The sequence below is a fragment of the Cetorhinus maximus genome, chromosome 3, assembly GCF_964194155.1.
Source record: "Cetorhinus maximus chromosome 3, sCetMax3.hap1.1, whole genome shotgun sequence".
NCBI classification, from domain to species: Eukaryota; Metazoa; Chordata; class Chondrichthyes; order Lamniformes; family Cetorhinidae; genus Cetorhinus; species Cetorhinus maximus.
This window is the reverse complement of record NC_135881.1, coordinates 60,405,032-60,432,603: the sequence shown is the minus strand read 5'-3', so window position 1 is coordinate 60,432,603 and position 27,572 is coordinate 60,405,032. Positions and strand designations below refer to the sequence as shown.

Here is a 27,572-nt window from a genome sequence, read left to right as displayed (position 1 = left end):
ATTAACAGTTTGAGAATTTGTTACAAGCGAAAAACTGAAAGATTAGCTCTTTCGAAGGGTGTAAACAAAGGAATTGGGTTTATAATTGCATTTATAAAACACTTTACAACTAATCAAGCACTTTCCAAGCATAGATGAGAAATGTAAGGGGAAAGTGGAGCAAAACTGACAATGGATATTCCAATCAGCAAAAAATTAATAGTTGAAATGACACTGTAAATGGCTTAACACAACAGCACAAACCTGCTAAAATATCTATTAAAAAACCATCTTATTATGGAAATGAAAAGGCATTGAAAGAACAAAATAAAGTGCAAACAGGATTGGGAGAAATACAGGGAAACTAAAGCCTAGATGGATTTGAGAAATAATGGGAATATACAGCAGATCCACCAGTCTTGAAAAGAGAAAAAAAATTAAGGCTGACACTCTGGGTACAAAATCCCCACCTAATGCCCCCTCCCTGGGCACTTACATGTCCAGCACAACTATTGAAAAGAAAATTGGGGTTATACCTACGGCGTGAACTTGCTAAAGTTAAAGATCAGACCAGAGGGCTGCAAAGTGCCTGGAAGATAAATGAGGTGCCAGGAGAGAAATTCAGCTCATTGCCACTTTTTGTGTCTGAAAAATAACAGCAGTAGAATATTGTGGAGGGCACCTGAACCTTCCCTTTGATGCCCAACATCCACCTGACATAGTATTCAAACGAGCTATAAATGGGTCCACCCTAAATAGCTGCAAATATGCTAATTATTGTTTACACCAATTGTGGGACAGTGATTACAAAATTGAGGTACAAATGGACAGAACTTGAGCCTTGCACAAGCTGCCTCATTGTATCAATTATCTAACCAGCAGGCCATAAAGGGATATTTTTATTTATTCTTTGGGAGTACAGAACTTAAGTATTGCTGAAAAAAGCGACATGGTTAAGTTTTCATCTTGCACTCATCAATGGCCCAAGCCATTTGCTCACCATTGCAGGCTTGATGCTGCAATAGGGCGCATCAAAGGCACCCTGCAGAATAATGGCTACCCTGATCAGATCATTTCACACTCTATATCACGCAAACTCATGAACAGGCCTCATGAAAAGTGCCCAGTCTATCTCAGATTACCTTGGAAGGGCAAGGTATCTCAAAAATTTGAGCAACAGGTGAAGCTAGCCGTTTCACGCTGCTACTATGCAGTAGTAACATGAGTGATAGTCGCCATTAACAGGATGCTGTCATCAAGCCTATCACACAAATGAGTAATGTAATGTAGGAATTTCAGTGCCAGTGTGATGCTAGGTATATAGATCGTACATCCCAAAGACTGGCGGATCGTATCCAACAATATGTAGGGTACAGACCGTACCCAACCAGCCTGTGATTATAAAATTCAAAACACAGTGTCCAACATTAGATGTGATTCCGCGATTGGACAACATTTGCTAAATAATCCTCAGTGTGCTAAGAATTACACTGACAACCAATTTAAGATTGTCAGTTGGGCTCACAATGTGACAAATTTGTGTGTACTGGAAGCGGGCAGGCGGTGGCATTGTCACTGGACTAGTATTCCAGAGTCCCAGAGATATGATCTGGGGACCCAAGTTTGAATCTCACCACCTGGATGATGATCATGAAACCATTGCCAACTGTTGTAAAAACCCATCTGGTTTACTAATGCCCTTGGACTGGTCTGGTCTGGACAGCAATGTGGTTGACTCTTAAATGCCCTCTGAACAAGGAGTGGGCAATAAATGCTGGCCTAGCCAGTGATACCCACATCCCATGAACAAATAAAAAAAATATACAGGGCCCTATTCTTTGCAGACAGAAATAACATTGTGCCTGTTTCAGCTAAACAAAATAAGTAACAGTCCTCAGGGTCAAGTTGCCTGGTTTAAATTTCAAACACTTGCTGGCCAATCAGCACTCTCTTTGCATGCAGTATAAATTGTTGTTTTCCTCCTTATATTGGTATTCTTGTGAGTGTCCTGATATGTGCAAGATGCAAAGCTTAGACATGTCTCATTTTTCAGCAACATTTATTCTTTCATGGGGTGTGAAGATGCTGGCAAGGCCAGCAATTGTTAGCCAATCAAAAGAAAAGCCCAGAAAATGTTTAGTTTTTATTTGTTTAGAGGCAGGTTCCTCCTTGACACAGAGAAAAAAAACTCTGGCTGCTGGTCCATTTGTGGCTTCCCCTGGGATCACCTCATCCCCCAACCTGCTGGCTAACTCTTTGTAGGTTCTAGCTCACTACACCTGCTTGGTGCCTGCAGTTCACTGGTGGCATTTAGGTGGGACTCAAGCCCCAATTTGGCTGAGGCACCACACCGACATGAGCAGGCAAGCAAGGGGTTGCTCCACTAACTTTGCACTCATTTTGAACAGAAGTCGAATTTCTTAGCCAATGTTTTTAAAGCTTCCTTTGAGTTAGGTTGGAGTAGTGTAGGATGTCAAAATAGAAAGCTCACTGTGGAAGGGAAGTAATGTGGAAAGCAAAGGGACATTAAGGTCACACTTAGAAACAGAACATAGATGTTTACACAGCAATTTGTCATCCCAATATAAAAGAGAGTGCACAGTGGACAGTGAATACATTATATTAGCTTGGTGGAAATGCGCATAGATTGTTATCTACCATGGGAGGAGTGTTTGAGGCCCTGGACAATGTTATAGGAGGAGATAACTCGATGAATATTGGTCATAATTTTGCCCTTGACGGGCGGGCGGGCCCACCCGACTCGGCGGCGGGCAGGCAGCAGATCCCTGCCGCCGAAACGGGCCCCGTCGCCATTTTAAGTGGACAGGCCAATTACAGCCCGCCCAGTATGACGCCCGGCAGGAAGCGCTATGTGCTTCCTGTGTGGGCGGTGAGGGGGGCGGGATTCTCCAAATGCGAGAGTGCGCTCTTTCGCGCCTGTGCACGAAAGAGCGCACATCTCCCTGAGGCTAAGTGCTGCCTCAGGGAGATCGCTGAAAGTTTTTGAAACTTTAAAAATAGAACAATAAAAAAATCATTAACATGCTCCCTTCATGAGACAATGTCACACAAGATGGGACATGTTAATAAATATCACAAAAACTTTATTAAAGTTTTTTAAAACCGACATGAAGCCTCATCCCGCCAGTGGATGAGGTTTCATGTTTTTTCAGAAGCCCGTTGGGGCTCCTGGCCTGCCCACCAACCTTAAGGTTGGACAGGCAGGGCCTTTAATTGATTTAACTACCCTGTCAATGGCCTCAATTGGCCATTGACAGGTCGGTGGGCGGACAGCTGATCGTGCTGTCCCCCTGCCTTCCTGAATATTTAAATGGGGCGGGGTGATGTCGGGGGTTCCGCCTGACGTCACCCCGCGCCATTTTCGCATCGGCGAGCGGGCCCCGCCCCCAGCTCACCGATGGAAAAATTCTGCCTATTGAATCCGCTGCAATTACATAATTAAGAGCTTGGAGAAGGTGAAACTTGAAGCTGATGTGATGTAAGATGATGGGAGGAATGTGCATTCTAGAAGGTATTGAGCTGGAAAACAGAGACTGGAGAGAAGCAGGAACTCCTGCTTCATGTTGAAATGGAAATGCTGGAAGATGATCTGGTAAATATGCAAGTTAGAAGTGTTGAAGATGAGAGAAAGGAAGCAAGAGAGGGCAGGAACAGAGATGTGAGAAATACAGTCAGGTATGGTCATAAATTCCATTATGCACTCTTGAGAAAACCTTGGTTGAGAAAAAAAATGACGTCCCAGAAGCTCTGGTGCAGAAACTGGAATTATTGGTGCATATAGATAGACAGGTGGAAAACTGGGAGAAATGAGTAGAACCCTTACTGGAGGTAATGTGAAAAAGTGCATAATCCAGGTGGTTGTGTGAGTTTGTGTGCATAGAATGGATAACTATAAAGAGCCCATCGCCAGAGATAGAATCCCAGGAATGAAATGAACGAGTCAGAGATTGACTATGTGAAGCAGTTAATGAAACCCTCATTATGAGAATTAGAGTAGGAAGCAGCACCTACACAGGCTACAATATGGTGGAGAAAGGGATTAAGGAGGTGGACTGATTAGATATAGAGCTGAGTGTTCCATGTTTCTTGCAAAAAGGCAGTCGAAGCTAGAACATATATGGATTATTGTAGCAGAGGATTCAGAGACAGATTTGTTTCTCTGACTCCAGTCATCTCATTTTCTCCAGGGATGTATAGGGCTGGTTATCATCTTCACCACCTTGGCAGTAATCTCACAGAGCAGATTGCCTACCCTTTATAAAACTTGCTTGATTTCAGTGAAATGAAAATCAGACAGGTTCTATAAAAGACAAGCGGACTCTGCTGAATTATGGTCAGGCAATGAAGATCAAAAGCTAGCCCTATATGTCCCTGCAGAAAGAGAGATTAGTGGAGCAGAAGAAATTGAAATCTTCAAAGCCACAGAAGGCAATTTGATTTTAGTGTTAATTTGACAAGCGGACAGCAGCAAGAAGAGTTCCCTGTTTTTATAGTCAACCGAAACATTAGTTGTCATTGTCTAGGATTGTGTCTATGGAATTTTTGTTGACCTCTGGATCAAATTAGAAACCAAGGCAACAGTATGCAACTGCATTGGACAAGCATTGCACATTGTCCACTGATCCACGTCACAAGTTTGAACCATCAACCAACAAAAAAAATTGCTGGTTCTCCACCACCTTAATTAATTCTGCCACTGCAAAGAATATTCAATTGTCAACTTCTCATACTACGGACTGTTATGTTGCATGCATAATGTGATGCACTCCATGTAAAAGAAAGGTGACAAAAGAACCAAAATATTAACAGACGCCACAATGTAAAATGGGAGTGAAAGTGAGACAGTGCTTTTAAAGCATATCAATATGAAAGAATCATTTGTGGACACAACCTGACAGATATCATCAACACCACTTCAATGACATTTCCGTTAGGCATCCTTTATGCATTAGCTAGAGCATCGTGACTTGGTAAGATAACTAGATAAAGCTGTACTCAGATTTTGTGTTTCCTATAACTGAGCCTCGGTTTTGTGGAACAGATTTTTTGAGAATGTTATAAAAGATTTAAGTGCCTGTATTCTGCTATTGTTGGTAAAATGGTAATGTAATAGATGACTTCAGATCCTAAAAATTTATTCAGATCAAGTTGTGCTATTTTTAAGACTTGGAAGTCAGAATTTAAACATTGGATTCAAGAAAGTCATAGTGGAATAGAAAGATGAGATTGTGTTCAAGAATAGTAGATTACTTTTACAGACTTCCCTGCTAGTAATTCGATACAGTGCATTGTCTTCTTCCGACTTCTTCCCCTCTCCCTTGCTGCTGTAAAAATTCTCACTTAAACAGGAATAATCTTGTTACACTAAATGCCTTGGGGGGGTGGGGGAGGGGGCTGGGGCGGATTTGCTTAATTGTCTTAAGTTTCTTATTAGCAGATTTCCCTGACATTATAACCGAATGACAGATGCAAGAACCAGACGTGACTCTGTGGAATTAAATTAGCCAAATTTAATCCTGTTAAAAAGAGATTTTAAAGACTGACCTTGTTAAATAGATTGTCATCTGTTACATAGAAGTATTGTATTTCTGTTTTATAACTAGGTATCACCCTAAAATGAATGAGAAGCAGGAATCCCATTATACTTAGAGCAAAATCTGCCGTGCAGAAATCACAATATTTTTCACCCCTTCAGCCTCAACTCCACCACAAATTTTAACATTAGTTTTCAGCCCGTAAGATTATAAAACATGCTAAACTCAGTTGTCAAAGTTGTACTCAGTTTAACTCATGAAATAATTTTTACTCATGAAATAATTTTTACTCACGAAATAATTTTTGTTTGAAAAGGATCAAAATGCTGCAAATAGTTTCTCTGTTTTTAAAACTTAAATACAATTATATATAGGTGGGTTCTCTTTAGTTAATTAAATATACTGCATATGTTTGTTATGGCACAATATAGTGCATACTGGTCCATAACATGAGGGAAGTTTCAAGTTTGTTCCTATGTGAAGCTGAGCAATCCAACTTCTGCCCACCCTGCAGCACTGATTCCCCCTAACCAGAGCCACAAACGTGAGCATAGTGCATTATTTCTCTTCACCCTCCTTAACTTGTTTGTAGCTTTGACATGGTTGATGGTATTATCCAGTGCCTCTCTTATGTTGTCCAGTTCCAAGGGACTTCCATCACAGTTCCACTGTTACCTGTCTAGCTAACAATAGTCAAAGCATCTCAAGCAATGGATTCTCTTTACACCCTTTCAGCTACCTGTCCTTACTCTACTCTTGCAACAACAACAACCTACATTTATGCGGTGCCTTCATAAAATGTATTGAAATGTGCGAAGGTGCTTCAAACATTAGCAAACAAAATTTGACTCTGGGCTACATAAGGAGATATTAGAAATGGTTACCAAAAGCTTAGTCAAAGAGGTAGTTTGGAAGGAATGTCTTAAAGCAGCAGAGAGAGAGATGGGGAGATGGAAAGGGGAGGTGGGAGGTGCGGGGGAGAAGGAGTTGTGGATATTAGAGTTTAGGCCCAGGCAGCAGAAGACACAGGTACCAAAATAGAGTGATTAAAACTGGGAATGCGCAGGAAGCCAGAATTGGAGGAATGCAGAGATCTTGAAGGGTGGTTGGAGATGACAGAGAAAGGAAAAGGTGAGGCCATGGAAAGGTTTGAGAACAAGGATGAGAATTTTTCAAATCAAGGATCGCGAGCCAATGTAGCTCAGTGAGCGCGGGTGATGAGTGAAAGGGACTTGTTAGGAAATGGGCAATAGAATTTAGAACGAGCTCAAATTCATAGAGGTTGTAAGGTGTTGTAAATTTCAGCAATGTAAGAGATCCTTGGCATAGTTCAGCCTGGAGGTGAAAAGGCATCGATGAGAGTTTAAGCAGCAGATAAGCTGAGGCATAGACAGAGGCAGATGGTTTTACCCTAGTGGAAGTAGCTGATCTCAGGGAAGGACCAGATATATGGTCGGTGATTCTTCTCAGGGTCAAATAGGAAGCCGAGGTTATTGTCTGGTTCATCCTCAGACAATAGTCAGGGACAGGAATAGAGTTGCCACAAGGAATAAGGATTTGTAGCAAGACCTTCCCAATATCCAGTCAGAGGAAATTTCTCCGTATCCAGTACAGGATTTAAAACAAGCAGCATAACAAATCTTGGGCAGTGGAGGGGGGAGAAAGGTGGTGGTGAGGTAGAGCTGGGTGTTGTCACTGTACATTTAGAAACTGTTTTTGGATGATGTTTCTGAAGGGCAGCATGTAGGTGAGAAACAGGAGGGGGCCAAGAATATATCCTTTGAGGACTCCAAAGGTAACTGTGCAGTAGTGAGAAGAGAAACCATTGCAGGTGGTTCTCTGGTAACAACTGGATAATTAGGAGTAGGCAAGTGCAGTCCCATCTAATTGGATGATGCAGAAGAGGAATTAGAGGAGACTGATGTGGCCAATGCTGTTAAAGGCTGGAAATCGGTTGAGATGGATGAGAAGCATTAGTTGCAATCATGTAGGATATCATTTGTGACTTTGGTAAAGGCCATTTCAGTACTGTGTACATAGAAATGTAATCTGGAAACAGTTTTTGGCCCAATTAATCCATGTTGACTTTTACCATTACATAAGGATACTTCTCGCTACATGTGGAAATATTTCTGATCACATTTACCTGTTGCTACATTTTTTCAACCCCTTTTCCTCATTCCACCACCAAACCTAATCTTCAATGTTAAAATAGTTTCTAACCACTAATTCTGAAATAATGTATTCCACAACCTCACACCTCTGTTTACAAAATGTCTCTATTCCTGTCTGCTGCTTTTTAGCCCATTCCCCCATCTTGTTTGCTGTCACAGTTTACTTAGGTCTTCAAAGAAGTTAACAAACTTGACATCAGCTGCAAATTTCAGCACCACTCCATGTTGTAATATGGGTTCTTTAATGGTCTCAATGATGAGATCTTGAGACTTGTATATTTAAACATGAACCCTTTATTGTTAACCTTTAACTATTTACAGATCCCAGGTCGCTGTCACGCATGGTGCTACTGTTGTGGAGGTAGCTGCTTCCAAAATGTTCTCTCTAGACTGTTCTCTCAGTCTATTACCATGTGACTCTATACAGCATACCATGGGTGGTGCTATTCTCCAGTCCCAAATTTACCCTTGCTCTGCTGAGCACCATTACATTACAGTGTGTTATGATCCCAGATCCCAGGGTGGAACCCAGCTTGATAGATCCTAACTTTTATTTCTTGTTTAGATACTTGTTGAGTGGCTACTGAACAGAGTCACAGGAGTCAGCTGATGAACTTTTAAAAAAAAATAAAACATTTATTAAGCAACCAAAAGATGAACTATATTGCAATACCCCTTCACTGAGAACCATACCTTTACAAATATATACAGATTCGTAAGGATAACACAAGTTACAAAAGCTATCTTATACTCTAATGTTCACAGTAAGTACACGGTCCATGGAAACCAATAGATGACCTGTGGTCAGGCACACCACACTCTGAAAACAAGTGACAGATGTCACCCCAAACAGATGTAATGGATCTTTAATATTTAGCTAATATCACCACCGTCAACACCTCTTTGTCCTTTTGTCTATGACATCTTTTAGCAATCTCCACCTATCACTGGCCCTCTATCCAGCTCTACCTGTCCCACCCCCCCTTAAACCAGCTTATATTTCACCTCTCTTCTATTTTTCCTTTGTTCTGTTGAAGAGTCATACGGACTTGAAATGTTAACTGTATTCCTCTCCGCAAATGCTGTCAGATCTGCCGAGTTTTTCCAGGTATTTTTATTTTTGTTTTTGCAATGGATCTCTCCTCAATTCTCCCCAGACACTTGTCACATTGTGAGCTAACCAGTCTCACTGAACTCTATCTTTCACATAAAGGTTTTCAATCTCCGCTTTTGAAGAACTTGCTTTGGAATCTTCTCCCAAACCAACGCTTTCTCTCAGATGCCTTCCACAAGGGCCCACCTCCAGGGCTTTGAACTCTCCTTCCGATGTCCCTCTCCCCCAGATTGCCATGTGCATTCAAGCTTCCTTCTACACAGTCTCTCTCAAATGTTCAGCCATCAACAGAACACCACTCCTTCACATGCCCATAATAAAGAGTTACAGACCTTCAGCTGTCTCTTTGCCTATATTACTTTAAATCTGCGTTCTGCAGCTTCTCCCTTTAAACTTGGAGCCATTCTCTGCTCCTCACTCTTATCTTCACTTAACCTGACCTTTTCCAGATCCCTATTCATTCCCTTTGACAAGAAGGTCGTCTTGGGGCCTTCCTTTTTCTGTTCTTTGGGGAAACTTGGTTCCTCTGCAGTTCCCTCGGCTGTGTCCAGCCTCTCCTGGCACCTGCTTCCAACTGAACTCAAACTGCTTTCCCTTCCTCTGTCTGTATGTGTAGGGGGGGTCTCTCTCTCTGGACCTCTGTTGCTAGGCAACAGCACAGTTTTTTTTCTACTTTGTTTTAACTTCCCCAAACCACAACCCCCTTTGATAATACAGCTCTCCATTTCAAGGGTCATAAAACTCAGTACAAATACAGGCATCTTTTAAAGTGAAACTAAAACTCAAGTTTCATCCATTAAACCCACAAACACAGAAATACAAATTAAACTTGCTTAAAACAATCTCTAGTTCCTAACAAATGACATGTAGGCACATACAACATCATACAACATCCTTTTTCTTCTCCAAAGAAAACTTTCTTTTCCAACAGAGTATAACAATTTGTAATACAATACTTACTCTCTATCTCTGCTCCCTCATCTCAAGTCTCTGACCTTATAAATTCAAATGGTCTTGAGCTTGACAGTTCTTCCACATCTCGGTCTGTCACATTTGGAGGAGTGGTAGTTGTACTCTGTGTTTCTGTTATTTGGCTATCTCTGGTTGATTCTCTTTTTGCCCTCATTGAAGTTGTGTTTGTCTTTATTAACAACTCGTGTGCTTTTTTCTGGACACAGTGGGTTTGTCCCCTTCCTTCCAAGGGGAATGTGCAACTCTGTTCATTCCTAGAGTAGACTCGAATTTTCTTTCTCCGCAGTGTCTGCCTTTTTCTTGCTGGACATATCTGTTTAGCAAATGGCACCTTCATTTCCACTTGTTTCACCATTTCAGCCAAACATTTGTTTGTTGTTTTATTCTCAAATCCTTTTGCAAGTTTACAAATCTTTTCACTCAGCTCAGCTTTTTCTCCTTCTAGTGGCTGGCGTTTCAGTGTCAGATTTAGATTTTCCGACCTCATTTCTGTCTTTTATTTTTCTGGCTGCAACAGAACTTTGTCCTTGTCCTTCATTTTGGACTCACTGTTGGCCAGGTCTGCCTCCGGTGAAGTCTTAACTTGTTTCAATTCTGTAATTGTACTACTCATGGCTTCATTATCCACTCGCAGCTTGGAAAGTGCTACGGCTTTTCCTTTCAATGCCTCCTCTTTTCCATTCAACTGTTTTTTCAGCTCTTCAGTCTGTTTCATGCAACTTTCAGTTTCCTCCTGGAATATTGAACATTGAGAGTTTTCTCTGCCAACTGGTTCTTCAGTTTGTTTAGATTGACGTTAAATTCATTTTCCTTCTCTTCGTAATTTCCCAAAAGAATAAACTTTGACCTGAGGGATACTTGTAGAGTGTGAAGATTCTTCAACAGGTTTTCCTTTTCTTTGCGAAGCTCGCTTGCGTCACCTTGAGTTTTGCTGTAATTCAGCGAAGTGTCCTCAAGTTTCTCCTGTTGTTCTTCCATTCTGCTTTTTAAGTCTGCATTTATTCATGTCGCTGAATCGTCATACACTCTTTTTGCATTTGATCTTGAAAGACAAGCAGCTGTTCTTTTAACTGTTTATTTTCTTGTTGACTTCTTGTCAACTCACTATGGGCTTCAGTGTATTGTTTCATTCCTATTGATAAGTCCAACACAGCTTTTTCTGAAGTAATATTCAATGTCCATTTTAGCTCCTCATGTTTTTCCATGGCTACATATTGATCCTTCAAGGTCTTTCAGGGTCGCAACTTTCTTGCATGCCTTTTCTGCTTGTTGCTCTGCCTGGCTGTACATCTGGTGGAGCTTTCTTAACTCCAGTTTTTTACTGAAGCTGTCTTCCAGCTTTTGCAATCTAATGAGCATGTGGGACTGTCACTTTTTCTACAATGTTGGTACAGCTTCTTTTTTGTATTTTTGATCACTGTTTCATGAACTGTCCAGGTCCTTTGACTCTGTCACTCAGGGGAGAGAATTTTCTCCCCGTCGGGCAGGCCGGTCAGGTTCGGGCGTGGGTGGGCGTGGAGCCGATCGCCACCCGCGATCGGCTGCAGGCCGCCATTTTGCGTCGGCAGGCCAATTAAGGCCCACTCAGTGTGACGCGCGCCCGATAGCGCTCAGCTCTACGTGTGCAGGCAGGGGGAGGAGGGAGACTCAGTTGCGCGCAAAAGAGCACAGAAATCTCCCTGAGGCACGGAGCTGCTTCTAACTGAAACTTCAAAATAAAAAAAGTTTAAAATCATTTACACATGTCCCCTCATGTGACACAGTCACATGAGCTGGGGCATGTTTATCAAAAATGTTTGAAAAATATTTATTCATTTAATAAACCCTTTATGAAACCTCACCCCGCTTGTGGATGAGGTTTCATGAAAAATACGAAGGCCGCCTGCCCGCCAACCTTAAGGTTGGACGGGCAACCCTCTCAATTGGGAACAGGTTTGTAAATGGTCTAAACAGGCCTTTGACAGTTCGATGGGTACGTGGCCGACTCCGGTGCACGCCGCCGAATGAAAGATCGGAATGACGCGTGGTGATGTCGGGACGCACACTTGATGTCACTACATGTCACTTTACGCATCGGCGTGTGGGGCCCGCCCCCGCAAACCAAACAGAAAATGCTGGCCAGGGTCTTGAAATTTTCTAGTTAATGCCTGCCCTACTTGTGATCTGAGCAGTTTTTTGCTCTGCGTCACTAAGGGGCCTTGCAGTTTGTAGTTGTGCTCACCTGCCTTTGTGATCTGACCAGGTGTCTTCACTATGCATCACTCAGGAGTCTCACAATGTACTTCCCACTCACTCTGGTGGATTCCTCAACTTCCAAGTCTGTAGTGAAGGTTCTTCAATTCTTTCTTTAATGTTTCTTCTTAGGTGCACGTCTTTCTAGTCTAGCTTCAGCTGCTTTTAGTTTTTCATATCTTGGGATACTGTTCTGGGTTCATCATTTAGAATGTCACCTTTCATATCACTGCTGATGTGATATCTTTTAGACGTGACCACTGCTGCCAACCATTTTGTGTTATGGTGCCATTGGTGTGGTGTCTCAATTATGAGATATTGAGGCTTATACATTTAAACATGAACCCTTTTTTGTTAAGCTTTCACTGTTTACAGATCCCGGATTACTGTCATGCATGGTGTTGTTGCCATGCAGGTAGCTGCTTCCAGAGCGTTCTCTGCAGACTGTTCTCTCAGTCTATTACCATGTGACTCTATATAGCATAACACGAGCACTTTTACGTTACAATGGCATGCAGGCACATACAACATCATACAACACTCCTAACCAAATCATTAACACATTTAGTGAACATAAGTGACCTCAGAACTGAACCTTGGAGATCACCATTCATCCCTCTCTGATCTTAGCTTCTTTTCTCTGTTTTCTCCCTTTCCTGAGGCTTTTCTGATAAGTCCATGTGCACCACATCCAATGTATACCATATCTATTGCTTGCTCAAAGAATTGCTTGAAATTTATCAAGCACAGTCACCTCTTTATAGGTCACCTGTGGCTCATCTGGTAGCACTCTTGCAGAGGGTTGTGGGTTCAAGACCCGCTCCAGAACTTGAGCACAAAAATCAATGCTGAAAGTCCATGCTGAGGGTGTGTTGCACTGTTGGTGATACCATCTTTCAGATGAGACATTGAACTGCGGTACTGTCTACTCTCAGGAGAGCGTAATAGATTCTATAGTACTGTTTCGAAGAAGAACACAGGGGCATTATCCCTGATGTTCTGGTCAATATTTATCTTTCAGTCAACATCACAAGTACAGCTTATCTGGTCATTATTGCATTGCTGTTTGTGGAAGTTTATTGTGTGCATACTGGCTGCTGTGTTTCCTACATTACAGCAATGTCTACACTTCAAAAGCACTTAATTAGCTGTGAAGTGCTTTGGGACTTTCTGTGGTTGTGAAAGGCACCAAATAAATGCAAATCTCTCTTTTTGGAAATCTGTGTTGGCTGCTTCTAGCTAGTTTCTCTTTATCTGGAATGTGTTAATTTCATTGCTAATTAAAATCTTTAAATCTTTTCCTCCCATACATATTAAGATAGCTGGCCTGTAATTAACTGGATTAACTCTATTTTCCTTTATAAAAATGGGTTCTACATTTATCACTCTCTAGTCCTCTGATTATGCATATCCATGTTTAATGAAGTCCAGCAGTCCAATTTTAAGGGCCTGTGCATTTTCTTCTCCATTTTCTTCAGATGCCTTGTATATATCTTATCAGACCCGGGTTTTTTGTCTTTTGTTAGTTGAACTAACTTAGCAAAACAAAAAATAATTTTATCACCCATAATAGCACTCATCTTACCTTCTACCATTTCAGAATTCACTTCCTCTCTGACATTCTTTTTAGTAAAGATCAATGCAAAGTACTTTTTAAAAACAAGTACCATTTTATGCTGTTTATTTACAAAAGGACAATCCTCTCTTCTCAGGGGTTAAACTCATTTTTAACAATTCTCTTTTAACTATCATATTTATAAAATACTTTACTCCTTTTGATTTTTTTTAAAAAGCGTTATGGGCAGGATTTTCGGGGCTTCGGGCGGGCGGGCCCGGGAGCGGCCGGGAAAGGATCCACCGCTCGTGAACTAACGGCCAGCTAGTATGAAAGGCGCGCTGTGAAGCTCAGCACTGCTAGGGTGGGGGCGGGAGGAGGGAGAGCGCCGAAGTCTGCGCATGCGCGGGGGAACATGTAGTGTAAGCTCCCTGAAGGCAGAGAGCTGCCTCAGGGAGCTGAAGAATATAAAACCCTTAAATAAAGATATGGCAAATGTGAAAAAAATGTCCCCACATTGGACTTACTCACATGAACATAGACATAATAAAAATTCTGTCAAAACATTCTTTTTTTAAAAAATTAATATCGTAAACCACATCCCGCCCGTGGATGAGGTTTCCTCAAAAATGCAAAGGCCGCCTGACTGATTCACCCACCCGCCAACCATAATGTTGGATAGGGTAGTGAAAACTAGTAGTTAATTAATTGATTAATTGCCTTAATAGGCCTCTTAATTGTTATCAGGTGCTCTGCCAAATCTTGCACGCGCACACCGACCGAAATATCGCGCGCTATTTTACGCCCGATGGGGTCGGGCACATGCCTGCCCACAGGGCGTAAAATTCTGCCCCATGCTTCCTCTTCACTTCCCTTGTCAGACTTAACCTCTTTTGTTGTCATTGCATTCTCCTTTTTTATTGTTCTAAAGATTTAATTGGTTTCTTATCACCTTATTTATCCATGGTATCCTTAAACTGCTCACCATTTCCATAATTTTAATGGACTACGTTTATTCTATATTTTTGCTTTCTGCTTTTGTTTCAAACCATGTAGGTCACTGTTTCTCTACACTCTTGCACGACAATTTTACCTTCCACCTCCCTACAGCTAGCTTGCTCCTCATCTTTCTAAAATATGGCATTCTCGTTTTTGTGCTGACTTTTTCTCTTTGTCGAGGTCCCACTGTCTTCCCACAGGTTCCCATTTTAATCTGCTCTTCCGACTAGTCGGGCAGTTAAAGTCTCCTGGGCCTCACTATGTTGAGTTTGGGATGGTTTTCCACCTGCCTTGTACCAATGTTCCCTCTAAATTGTGTGGGTGTGCAGCCACACAGCAATCAGAAATGTGCCATGCAATGAACAAAGAGAATGTCACAGTGTTTCCTTTAAGATGTGTGCAAGTGCAGTGCAACGCGCAAGCCGTGCACAGTAATCAGAAATTAGAGAGTACATTGCCTTATATGCCACGCCGCCACCCAATCCCACTCACATGACTGCTGCCTGACTCAGTTACTCAGAGGGGAGAATTTTCTCCCCGTCGGGCAGGCTGGGCAGGAGCGGACGTGGGCGCAGACGGGCGCGGAGCCGATCGTCGCCCACTATTAGCTGTGTGCTGCCATTTTACGTGGGCAGGCCAATTAAGGCCCGCCCAGCGTGATGCGCACCCAGAAGCGCTCAGTGCTAGCTGTGCGGGTGGGGGGAGGAGGGAGAGTTGGGGCCTGCGCTCTTTCACGCATGTGCACGAAAGAACGCAGAAATCTCCCTGAGGCATGGAGCTGCCTCAGGAAGATTAATTTAAGAATAAAACATTGCGAAAGAGAGAAAAAAAAATTACTCAGACAAGTCCCCTCATGTGACAGTGTCACATGAGCTGGGACGCGTTTATGCATTTTATTAAAAATTTTAATATAATTTATAAAGCCTTCAAGAAACCTCATCCTGCCTATAGATGAGGTTTCATGAGAAATGTGGGGGCCGCCTGGGCTCTTTGCCTGCCCGCCAACCTTAAGATTGGACGGGCAGCCCTGTCAAATAGCTTAATTAATTTATAAATGGTTTTAACAGGCCTTTGACAGTTTGGCGGGCGCGCAGCTGACTCCAGTGTGCACCCTCCAAACTGAAGATCGGAATGGCGCGTGATGACATTGGGACGCACACCCGACATCACTACGTGGCATTTTACGTGTCGGTGTGCAGGGCCCGCCCCCGCACGCCAACCAGAAGATTCTGCCCAGAAAGTCTTCCCCCACATTTAGCTCGTTTCTTTGATTTACATATATTTATTGAAAAAATCATAACACAATTTTTAGTTACATATTGTACCTTTTCATTTTTGAACATAGAATACCGCTGAAAGTCAGAAAGTGTATAATTTGGTACTATTCAGTTTTTTTCAGGTATCAGTATGATTAAAATATCATCTTTTTACAGACCTGATAGTTGGTGCCTTTGGAGCTAGTAAAGTTGCAGTTTACAGGTAAGTGACCAAAATTAATAAGTGCTATAGATTTGCAGGATTGATAACAATAATGATATCATTGCTGAATCAGTTTTAATGCTTTGATCGGCTGTCAGCATTTTTTTTAAAAAGTCAATCATATCTGCACTCTTACTATAATTAGAACATTGGTTTTAGTAGTGTAGTTGTTTCTGAGAGTCTCCTGATCAGCCAGAATCTGCAGGAGGCAATGGCAAACCATTGCAGTAACTTGTCAAGCATAACCATGGACCAAGACATATAAGTCCATAGTCGCCAATATCCTCTTAGGACATGTTACCTGAAGAGAGAGAGAGTTGTTTCTGCCAGGTGAAACATAACAGTTTATGATGTAACAGTTCTGTCATTCCTGCATTGCTGCCGTTCATGAAAAAATTCCCTTTTTTGCTGGATCTTGGAGCCTCCTGAGGCAGCAGCGTAGCCTCACTTATCTTACAGCACTTTGTCTGCCATTGACAGCAACATTGTAAAGTCAATGCAGCATTAAATTAACATCTGTTTTTTCTTCCTTTTTTAAATGAACTGCAATTCTGTATCAGTCACTTGGCAGAACTTGAACATTGCTGAAAAGAGAGACATGTTGCCGAAATTTTTCATCTTGCACTCATTAGGACAAATACAAGAATGCCAAATTTCAAATGATCACAACAATTTATACTACAGAAGAAAAGGGTGCTAAGTGGTTGACAAGTCATCAGTTGCAGAACAATGAAGAGAGTAGAGGAACTAATGGCAACAATGAATAAGCGTATCGTAAGGCAATGTTGAACAGGAAAGCATCTCTGTGCCATTTTTCTTATGAAAAAAGAGTATTAGTGATTTTTCAGCATTCTGCATTATCTCATGCCAAGATAAGCAAATATGCTGCAAATCCTGTTTTGATGTACATCTTTTCATTCATTGTTGCCTTAAAATTAAATAGTGGAAACTAATTATGGAAATGAGACAAAGTTAGAATTATTCAAAGACTAGCAGAGACTTGCAAAATATTTGCTGTCAAATTAGTGTCTTTATTGCAACAGCACTTCTTTAAATACAGGATGTCTAGTTATTCTTTCACTAAAGGCTTTAACAGAATCAAAACTTCTCACTCTGAAAAAAGCTACATAAATGTGTCCATCTGTATAAACAGCCTAGGAATATAATCATCAAAAGTATGGCCTTGCAACTTGTTTAAAATCATAGAATATGAAACTCTAATTGAGAACTGTTTTCTCCTGAGTTGAAAAGACAGGTTTATATCTGATAGGTTCAGTGTTGTTCAAGGGATCACAGAGTCACAGAATTGTTACAGCACAGGAGGTCATTCGGCCCATTGTGTCTGCGTCAACTTTCTTTGGGAGCAATTTACCTAGTGCCATCCCACTGCCTTCTCCCCGTAGTCCTGCACATTCTTCCTTTTCAGATAACAATTAAATTCCCACTTGAATGGTTCGATTGAACATGCCGCCACCACACTCTCAGACAGCGCATTCCAGATCCTAACCACTCGCTGCGTGAAGAAGTTTATCATCGCGTCGCTATGCTTCTTTTGCCAATTAGCTTAAATTTGTGCCCTCATATTCTCAGTCCTTCCACCAATGGGAACAGGTTTTCTCTACTCTGCCCAGATTCCTCCTGATTTTGAACAGTTCTATCAAATCTCTTCTCAACCCTCTCTTCTCCAAGGAAAACAGACCTAACTTTTCCAATCTATCGATGTAACTGAAGCTCCTCATCCTTGGAATCATTCCTGTGAATCTTTTCTGCACTGTCTCTAATGCCTTCACATCTTTCCTAAAGTGTGATGCCCAGAACTAGACGCAGTACTCCAGTTGAGGCCGAACCAATCTTCTGTACAAGTTTAGCATAACTTCCTAGCTTTTTATATTATTTGACCCTATTAATAAAGCCGATGATCCTGTGTGCATGACTAACCACTCTCAACCTGTCGGGCCACCTTCAATGGTTTATGCACATATACACCCAGATCCCTCTGCTCCTGTACTCCCTTTAGAACTGTACCCTTTATTTTATATTGTCTTTCTGTATTCTTGCTACCAAAATGAATCACTTCACACTTCTATGCATTGAATTCCATCGGCCACTTGTCAGCCCATTCCACCAACTTGTCTATGCCCTTTTGAAGTTCTACACTACCCTCCTCACAGTTCACAATGGGGTGAACTTTACCGTCGTTCCCCCCCCCCCCCCCCCCCCCCCCCCCCCCCCCACCCGCCATCATATTTGAAGACAGAGGATACATAAAATAGAGTGGATGGCTAGCTGCCGCCTTCCCACCCAGCCCCACCCTGTCCTCCATATTACAGGGGACAGGTAAGGAGTCTGGTAGCCCACCCACCCTTAGGTCTATTGGGGCCTTTAATTAGGCAATTAACTGCTACTTAAGGGCCTCAATCCACCTCCACCACTGTTTTCTGTCTGGCTAGGGAAGGCAGCTTTCGCTGCACAGGCTTCTGGCAGGCAGGAAGGGGGTTTTCCCTCTTTTGGGGGGGTACTGCCCCCCACCCTTATCGCTCCCTCACAGTTCTTTAAAACCCAACCCCAAACTCCCTCCCTCCCCCTTGCTGAGGTCTGCCAGGCAGGCCAATCCAAAATCCCCGGATTTACCAGAGCTCCAGGATCCATGGCTCTTTGTCTTCAGTGACTGCTTGTAGTCCCGACAGTGGCCACTACTCAAACCTGGCGCTGCTGTATCTGCAGAGCTGCCAGCGAACCTGATTGGCTGCATGCTCTCCAGGGCAGGACTTCCTGTCCCTAAGGGGTGGAAGTCCCACTTTTAACTAATTAAGACCGCTCCCAGCATATTATTGCTGCAGGGCAGCCAGATATCTGGTTGGCGTGGTGCCAACAGACCTTTCAGCCAGGGAGGGGCGGATGCGGGTAACCTGCGCCCTCATAAATGCACCTCAATGTTCCCAAGTTTCATATCATTCTCAAATTTTGAAATGTGCCCAAGGCCTAGGCCAATAATAAAAATCAGAAAGAGCGATGGTCTCAACACTGATCCTTGCGTAACTCCACTGTAAACCTTCCTCCAGTCCAAAAAGCATCCATTAATCACTGCTCTCTGTTTCCTGTCACACCAGCCAATTTCTCATCCATGTTGCTACTGTCCCTTTTATTCTATGAGCTATAACTTGGCTCAAAGTCTGTTGTGCAGCACTGTTTCAAATACCCTTTACAAATTCATATTCCTTGAAATGTGTTTTATGATTTCAACATCTATCTTCGAATAAACAGCTTCTTCAGCACCAATCTTGTTCCATGACAAAGTGCTTATTTCGGATTCTAGTTTTGTTGCAACACTTTAACTGCTCCTTCTTGCGACTAAGTTTTGTGTGCTATCATGCCGAACGGAGTTAGTCTGTGTAGAAACTCTGGAAGGTATAGACTTTTAGCATTTTCTTTGTCTATAGAATCAATGCTGATGTATTGTTTTGATGTATCTGACAGCTTTTCTGAAGCTTTTTCATTCAAATCTAGTGAATCTTCATTTTTAGCACAAAGAATAGCTTTCAGATAATAAGTTCCATTAAATAATTGTCATTTTGACACACGTAACCGATTTCATCATCTCATCCGCCCTTCACGCGCCATCCGATTCTTCTCATGCCATCCCTAACCCATTCCCACCCTGCTCTGCCCTTCCCATCTCTCCCAGTAATCCCATCCCATCCCTCACAGAAACAATCTCTTCAGACAGAGTAACTTTGTTGTTGGGCTCCCCTTACCTCCGTTGTTTTTGTTCTCCACCAACCCCCACCCTGCTGCCACTGCCATAAACCATTGGCAGGTGCACGTGTGTCACACACTCCAGTCTTCCGAACATCCCACGTGACTATACGCGTACCAGCCACAGCCCGCCAAAATCAACCCATCAGAAACACACCCTTTAAACTGGCCAATCAAAATAATTGGGACAGACAAAAACTGAGTGTCATTATTATAGTTTAGACAAAAGTAAAGAATTCTTTTTAGCATTTTCTCAGGCAACCATGCTGCTTAAACCTGGCATTGATGCTTTTTTTCTATAAAATGTAGAATAATTATTTTTTAAAAGAATAGCTGCAAAGGTGGCAATTAATCCACTGTTGCTTTTTACTGTGTATTATAATTGGATTCATTAGCAACCCTGCAATGTGTCCTTTGACAGAGACTACAAAATTTTTATTCTTCACACACAGAGCCAGGCCTGTTGTGACAGTGGATGCCCAACTACTCCTGAACCCTTCAATCATAAACCCAGAGAACAAAAGCTGTCAGCTGCTGGGATCAGAGACCTTGGTGTCATGGTAAGGAAGTGATGATGACAGAAAAACGATATTGCCCTATTACCACTCTAACATTGTACAATTTGTACACAATGTACACTCTACAGTTTGATACTTGACCTGGGGATTTCGCTATTTTATGTAGTGTTGTGACTTTAAGGCCACACCCACTTGTTTAAGGTCAGAAATGAAATATTAAATGCCTAAGTAATAAAGCACTGAGTGTGGCCCACTGCAGAACCTGAGATTGATAGGTAATTAGTGCAATTAATAATATGTAGCTCTAATACATTAAATCTGATTTTTAAAAACAGATGATAAAAACAAACATTGCAAATAAGATTAAAATATCTACAGTAAAGCATAGAAAGAATCCTTTTCAGAAAGTAATTGTTTCATTTTCATGGTATTACCCAATTCCATGTTATAATCGCAACTGAAACATCCTATGTAGGGTGCTGTGGAACACATGAAAATGATTAGTAAAAAATGTGCAATGGTGAATGCTTTTCTGATCTTCCAAGATATATTACAGCATCTCTGGGGCCACCAGGGCCTTGTGCAGAGAGTCTGTTGATGTGTATTTTGGGAGTTTTGGAATGGGCAAAAGAAATTCATGTTGATTGAATGCCAGACTGGAAGAGGCAGCCAGTGGCTTTCTCTGATATTGAGGTAAGCCGAACGTTGGTTGTGAGAAATACTGAGAACAGCCCCATGTGGCTTTGTTTGTTTAGAATGTGAAGTATAATTGGAGTTAGGCAGAATTTTTCATGAGTTTGATTTGAAACTATTTTTTGAAACCAACAGTGGCATTATGTAGAGACTAATTATCATAACAGTTCACAGAATCACTGTTTGAAAAAGAGTATATTGTCCATCTACACAATCATAATTTTATCAGGTACTCCATTTTATCGTGCACTCCATTTCTGTTGAAACTTGGCACCAAAATGCATGCACTGTTTACAAAAATAATTTGTGCGGATTGCTGAAGCTGCCCTAACAACATGGGTGTGTTCTATATGCTACTGAATAGGAGCCAAGTAAAACTATCCCCTTAAGGTGGGTCACAATTGGCACCTGGGAAAATCAGGTTGGTAGTGGATCCCAAGAAAAGGAATTTGTGGAATGTCTACGAGATGGCTTTATGGAGCAGCTTGTGGTGGAGTCCACTAGGGAACAGGCAATTCTAGATTTAGTGATGTGTAATGAGGCAAATTTTATAAGGGAGCTTAAGGTGAAGGAACCCTTAGGAGGAAGTGACCATAATATGATAGAATTTACCCTGCAATTTGAGAGGAAAAAGCTGGAATCAGATGTAAATAAAAGCAACTACAGAGGCATGAGGGAGGAGCTGGCCAGAATTGACTGGGAGATGAGCCTAGCAGGAAAGACAGTGGAACAGCAATGGCAGGAGTTTCTGGGAGTAATTTGGGAGACACAGCAAAAATTCATCCCTAGGAAGAAGAAGCATGCTAAAGGGAGGACGAGGCAACCATGGCTGACAAGGGAAGTCAGGGACAGCATAAAAGCTAAAGAGAAAGCATACAATGCAGCGAAGAGCAGTGGGAAACCAGGGGATTGGGAAGCCCACAAAGACCAACAGAGGACAACTAAAAAAGAAATAAGGAGGGAGAAGATTAAATATGAGGTTAAACTAGCCAGTAATATAAAAGAAGATTGCAAGAGTTTTTTTAGATATATAAAGGGTAAGAGAGAGGCAAAAGTGGACATTGGGCTGCTGAAAAATGACGCTAGAGAAGTAGTAGTGGGGAACAAAGAAATGGCGGAGGAACTGAATAGGTACTTTGCATCAGTCTTCACGGTGGAAGACACGAGTAACATCCCCAAAGTTCAAGAGAGTCGGGGGGCAGAGGTGAGTGTGGTGGCCATTACCAAGGAGAAGGTGCTAGGAAAACTGAAAGGTCTGAAGGTGGATAAATCACCTGGACCAGATGGATTACACCCCAGTGTTCTGAAGGAGATAGCTGAAGTGATAGTAGAGGCGTTAGTGGTGATCTTTCAGGAATCACTGGAGTCAGGGAGGGTCCCAGAGGACTGGAAAATCGCAAATGTAACCCCCCTGTTTAAGAAGGGAGTGAGGCAAAAGACGGGAAATTACAGGCCGATTAGCCTGACCTCGGTCGTTGGTAAGATTTTAGAGTCCATTATTAAGGATGAGATTTCAGAATACTTGGAAGTGCATGATAAAATAGGGCAAAGTCAGCATGGTTTTATCAAGGGGAGGTCATGCCTGACAAATCTGTTAGAATTCTTTGAGGAGGTAACGAGTAAGTTAGACAAAGGAGAGCCAATGGATGTTATCTACTTGGACTTTCAGAAGGCCTTTGACAAGGTGCCGCACAGGAGGCTGCTCAGTAAGATAAGAGCCCATGGTGTTAGAGGCAAGGTACTAGCATGGATAGAAGATTGGCTGTCTGGCAGGAGGCAGAGAGTGGGGATAAGGGGGTCCTTCTCAGGATGGCGGCCGGTGGCTAGTGGAGTTCCGCAGGGGTCAGTGTTGGGACCACAACTTTTCACTTTATACATTAATGATCTAGATGAAGGAACTGAGGGCATCCTGGCTAAGTTTGCAGATGACACAAAGATAGGTGGAGGGACAGGTAGTGTTGAGGAGGTGGGGAGGCTGCAAAAGGATTTGGACAGGTTAGGAGAATGGGCAAAGAAGTGGCAGATGGAATACAACGTGGGGAAGTGTGAGGTCATGCACTTTGGTAGGAAGAATAGAGGCATAGGCTATTTTCTAAATGGGGAGAGAATTCAGAAATCTGGAGTGCAAAGGGATTTGGGAGTCCTAGTCCAGGATTCTCTTAAGGTTAACTTGCAGGTTGAGTCGGTAGTTAGGAAGGCAAATGCAATGTTGGCATTTATTTCGAGAGGACTAGAATATAAAAGCAGGGATGTGATGCTGAGGCTTTATAAGGCTCTGGTCAGACCACATTTAGAATATTGTGAGCAATTTTGGGCCCCGTATCTCAGGAAGGATGTGCTGGTCCTGGAGAGGGTCCAGAGGAGGTTAACGAGAACGATCCCAGGAATGAAAGGCTTAACATGTGAGGAACGTTTGAGGACTCTGGGTCTATACTCGATGGAGTTTAGAAGGATGAGGGGGATCTGATTGAAACTTACAGAATACTGAAAGGCCTGGATATAGTGGACGTGGGGAAGATGTTTCCATTAGTAGGAAAGACTAGGACCCGAGGGCATAGCCTCAAAGTAAAGAGAAGACCTTTTAGAACAGAGATGAGGAGAAACTTCTTTAGCCAGAGAGTGGTGAATCTATGGAATTCATTGCCACAGAAGGCAGTGGAGGCCAGGTCATTGAGTGTATTTAAGACCAAGATAGATAGGTTCTTGATTGGCAAGGGGATCAAAGGTTACGAGGAGAAGGCGGGAGAATGGGGTTGAGAAATTTATCAGCCATGATTGAAAGGCGGAGCAGACTCGATGGGCCGAATGGCCTAATTTCTGCTCCTATGTCTTATGGTCTTATGGTCTATAATTTGCCTTGGTTATAGTACATATTGGAAATTGAATTCTAACCAATTTCAGAGTTAATCTGATGCTTCTCATCCAGTGCTAGCTACAGAGTAAAATGTTACTTGTTTCTGGTGTTCCTGTATCTTTCTGGTTTGCTTTCTGGGTGAATGAATTGGGTCAGCACTCATAATTGCCTCAAGGGAAACCAGCTAAATGCTGTGAACAGACCCTCGAGTGCCTTTTAAACTTTTGTAAATGGAAAGTAACAAACAGTTTCCTCTGAAGGGAAGTGATTGATGAAGGTCACAAGTCAATGTAGACTCTGTGTGGGTTCCAGCTGAGGTACATTTCAGTTATATCTTAAAGAAAATGGTCACAGTACATCTGATTAAAAGCCACACCACAGGGAATAATTTTTATCTGATTTTACCAAACTGAGGAAGTTAGATTTGGATTGGCAGGATATTTCAGTTGGAATAAATGTGGGTGGGTTGGTCATTTGTGGAAATGATTTATCTGTAACATGGAACTTTGTAAAATATTTCACACTCTGCACAATCAATCTTATGAAAAAGGACTGTGGAAGACTAGCTGATCAATTGAGTCTGTCCCATCCTGGTATGATGTAAACTTCTGCACATTGTCACCCCTCCTCCCACACTCATGCCACCTCCTGGGAGAGGGAAAAAAAAAACAGAAGAAAAGCCCTCAGCCAATTTAGAGAAAAAAAATCTCTGGGAAATTCTCCTGTGATCTTTGAAAATGATTAAACATGTCCCAGGAGACCACTGTGACTGAGTGACACAGCAGCACAACAGCTATCTTCTATACACAGATATTGCCACTCTTATGAACTCTTCCATACTCCATTTGAATCCTTGCAGCAAATCCTTTCTCACTGCTGGCAGAGGTCGATGACTCTGTACAGAAAGAAGTGCCTCATAGACTCTGACCCAAGTCTATACTTCCATAACATACTTAAGTCCTCTGATCCTTTGTAATCTTCTTAGCTCAAATCGCCTACCCACTTGGACCAAGTCTAATCCCTTCTTTATTTTAATTACATCAATTAAATCTCCATGTTTTTCCAAAATAAAGACCCCCCGCTTTCTTAGCCTGTTCTGGTAACTGAGGTGTCAATCTGGTGACCCTGCTTTGAACCTTTTGCAGGCCCATCATGTAGGGGGATTAAAACTGGGCACACTATTCTTGATGTGACCTAGTATATAGAAAGGATAGTATTTCTTCTTTTATATTTAATTATTCTGGCAGTACATCCTAACACCCTATTTGTTTCATGAGAATCTTGCGACACTGGCCATGGGCCTTCAATGAAGCATGTACTTTGGACCCTCCAGATCCTTCTCTTATTCAGTGCGATGGGCCTATATTTGGAGTTTCCCCTATCCAAGTTCATCCTGCTTCATTTGCCTATATTCAAAGGCATTTTTTGAAAACAATTCCAATTCCCCGATCACATCTAAATCTGCATGCAGTCGATTGGGCGATTTGCATGATTTATATTCGGTCAGCTTTCTCTTTTCTATACATTGCAGTCTGTTGCATCTTGACTGTAGAGCAAATACTGTTGTCTTATGTGGCTGCTATGAAACCATGCACCCAGTAAGCAATAGTGCAGCTGCAATTCGAAATCTGAATTTTATAGCAAAGCATGTTTCATCAGAATGAGGCAGAGATGCCTATCTTTATATTGTCAGCATTGTTGTGAAATATTAAAATACATGCATGTACAATGAGAGATAATATTAAGCATTATAGGATATCAGTATATTAATAGGTTGGATTTTTGATGCATTATGCCATCTATAATCCCCTTTGCTGTGAATTGCTGGTTTTGATTTAACTGCCATGGGCTGGGAAAGCAAATGGAAATCAGGTGCTTCCTTATGCTAACATGAAGGAAAAATAGTCCAAGCTGTGGTGCTCTCTTTGGGCCTCCTGTCATTAAAATCTCTTGAAATTTGGTAAAACCTTGAAGCAGGTTGCCAGTCACATATTTGGTTGAGAATGATGTGTCACGTGGAGGGACCTAAAGAAATTAAAATTGAAAAAATACATGAAGATGGAAGTTGAAAGTTTGTCACATGAATGTTGCCTCCATATTTCACCTTATTTTTAACAGTAGAACCTTAAAGCACAGAAGGAGGCCAATTAGGCCACTGTGAGTGCTGGCTCTTTCCAAGAGCAATCGAAAATTAATCCCACTATCCAGCTGTCTCTCTGTCACCTCGATTTATCATCTGCTTCAAAGGCATATCTCTTTTTTCCCTTATAAGATGCTCTAGCTAATTACCGTGGCAGAGCATTCCTTTTAAAATACCTGTGTCAAAAAAATTTCTCTTAACTACTCTCCATTCTCTTTGTGACAATGTTGGTATCTCAGGCATCTCCACAGAACTATAGTTTCTTGTCCTTGGTGTCGTCACGCTGAACTTATGCCCAAAATGCTTTATGGCTTTAATATCCATTCTACAATGGATCACAGGATTTTAATGATGGGTTCATCAATGTTTTATATAAATTTAAAATTACGTCTTTGTCCTTGCATTCAGTGGATCAATTTGATGAACTCAAAATGATGTTGGCCTTTTTCTGGCGTTATCTACCTGTACCAGCTCTTCAAAAAAATTATAGAGTTGAACACCCAGGTCTCTCCTTTAATCCATATCCTTCAATGTTAGTCCCATGTAATGAGTGTATACTCCCACCCCTTGGTTTTCCTTTAAAAATGCATTACCTTATCCTGGACCTAACTACATCTGTCACCAGTCTGCCCATTTCAGCAGCATATTTGTCTTTTTCTTCTCTTGATGCTGCTACATTTCCTTTCAGTCCTTACTTTTTCTAACAAGGCACCTCAATAAACAGCTACAGAAAATTCATATACATCCCATCTTTTTTTTATTCATTCATGGGATGTGGGCGTCGCTGGCTAGGCCAGCATTTATTACCCATCCCTAGTTGCCCTTGAGAAGGTGGGCTGTCTTCTTGAACCGCTGCAGTCCATGTGGTGTAGGTGCACCCACAGTGCTGTTAGGGAGGGAATTCCAGGATTTTGACCCAGCGACAGTGAAGGAACGGCAATATATTCCAAAGTCAGGATGGTGAGTGGCTTGGAGGGGAACTTCCAGGTGGTGGTGTTCCCATGTGACGGCTATCCTTGTCCTTCTAGATGGTAGTGGTCGTGGATTGGGAAGGTGCTGTCCGAGGAGCATCTGTAGTGCATCTTGCAGACATTGCAGCCACTGTGTGTTGGTGGTGGAGGGAGTGAATGTTTGTGAATGTAGTGCCAGTCAAGCGGGCTGCTTTGCCCTGGATGGTGTCAAGCTTCTTGAGTATTGTTGGAGCTGCACTCATCCAGGCAAGTGGGGAATATTCCATTGCACTCCTGACTTGTGCCTTGTAGATGGTGGAGAGGCTTTGGGGAGTCAGGAAGTGAGTTACTTGTCGCACTATTCCTATCCTCTGACCTGCTCTTGTAGTCACAGCATTTATATGGCTAGTCCAGTTCAGTTTCTGGTCAATGGTAACCCCTATGATATTGATAGTGGGGGATTCAGTGTTGGTAATGCCATTGAACATCAAGGGGCGATGGTTGGATTGTCTCTTGTTGGAGATGGTCATTGCCTGGCACTTATGTGGCATGAATGTTACTTGCCACTTATCAGCCCAAGCTTGGATATTGTCCAGGTTTTG

The 27,572-nt window shown here is 42.2% G+C and overlaps 1 protein-coding gene across 1 annotated transcript in view; it reads left to right on the top strand.

The window, feature by feature from the left end:
- The window catches only part of itga8 (integrin, alpha 8), a 277,429-nt gene that overhangs the window by 100,030 nt on the left and 149,827 nt on the right, over nucleotides 1-27,572 (top strand). The window contains exons 14-15 of the mRNA XM_078538452.1: nucleotides 16,014-16,059; nucleotides 20,268-20,375. Of these exons, the coding sequence (XP_078394578.1) occupies nucleotides 16,014-16,059; nucleotides 20,268-20,375 (154 nt within the window). The remainder of the gene's footprint in view (nucleotides 1-16,013; nucleotides 16,060-20,267; nucleotides 20,376-27,572) is intronic.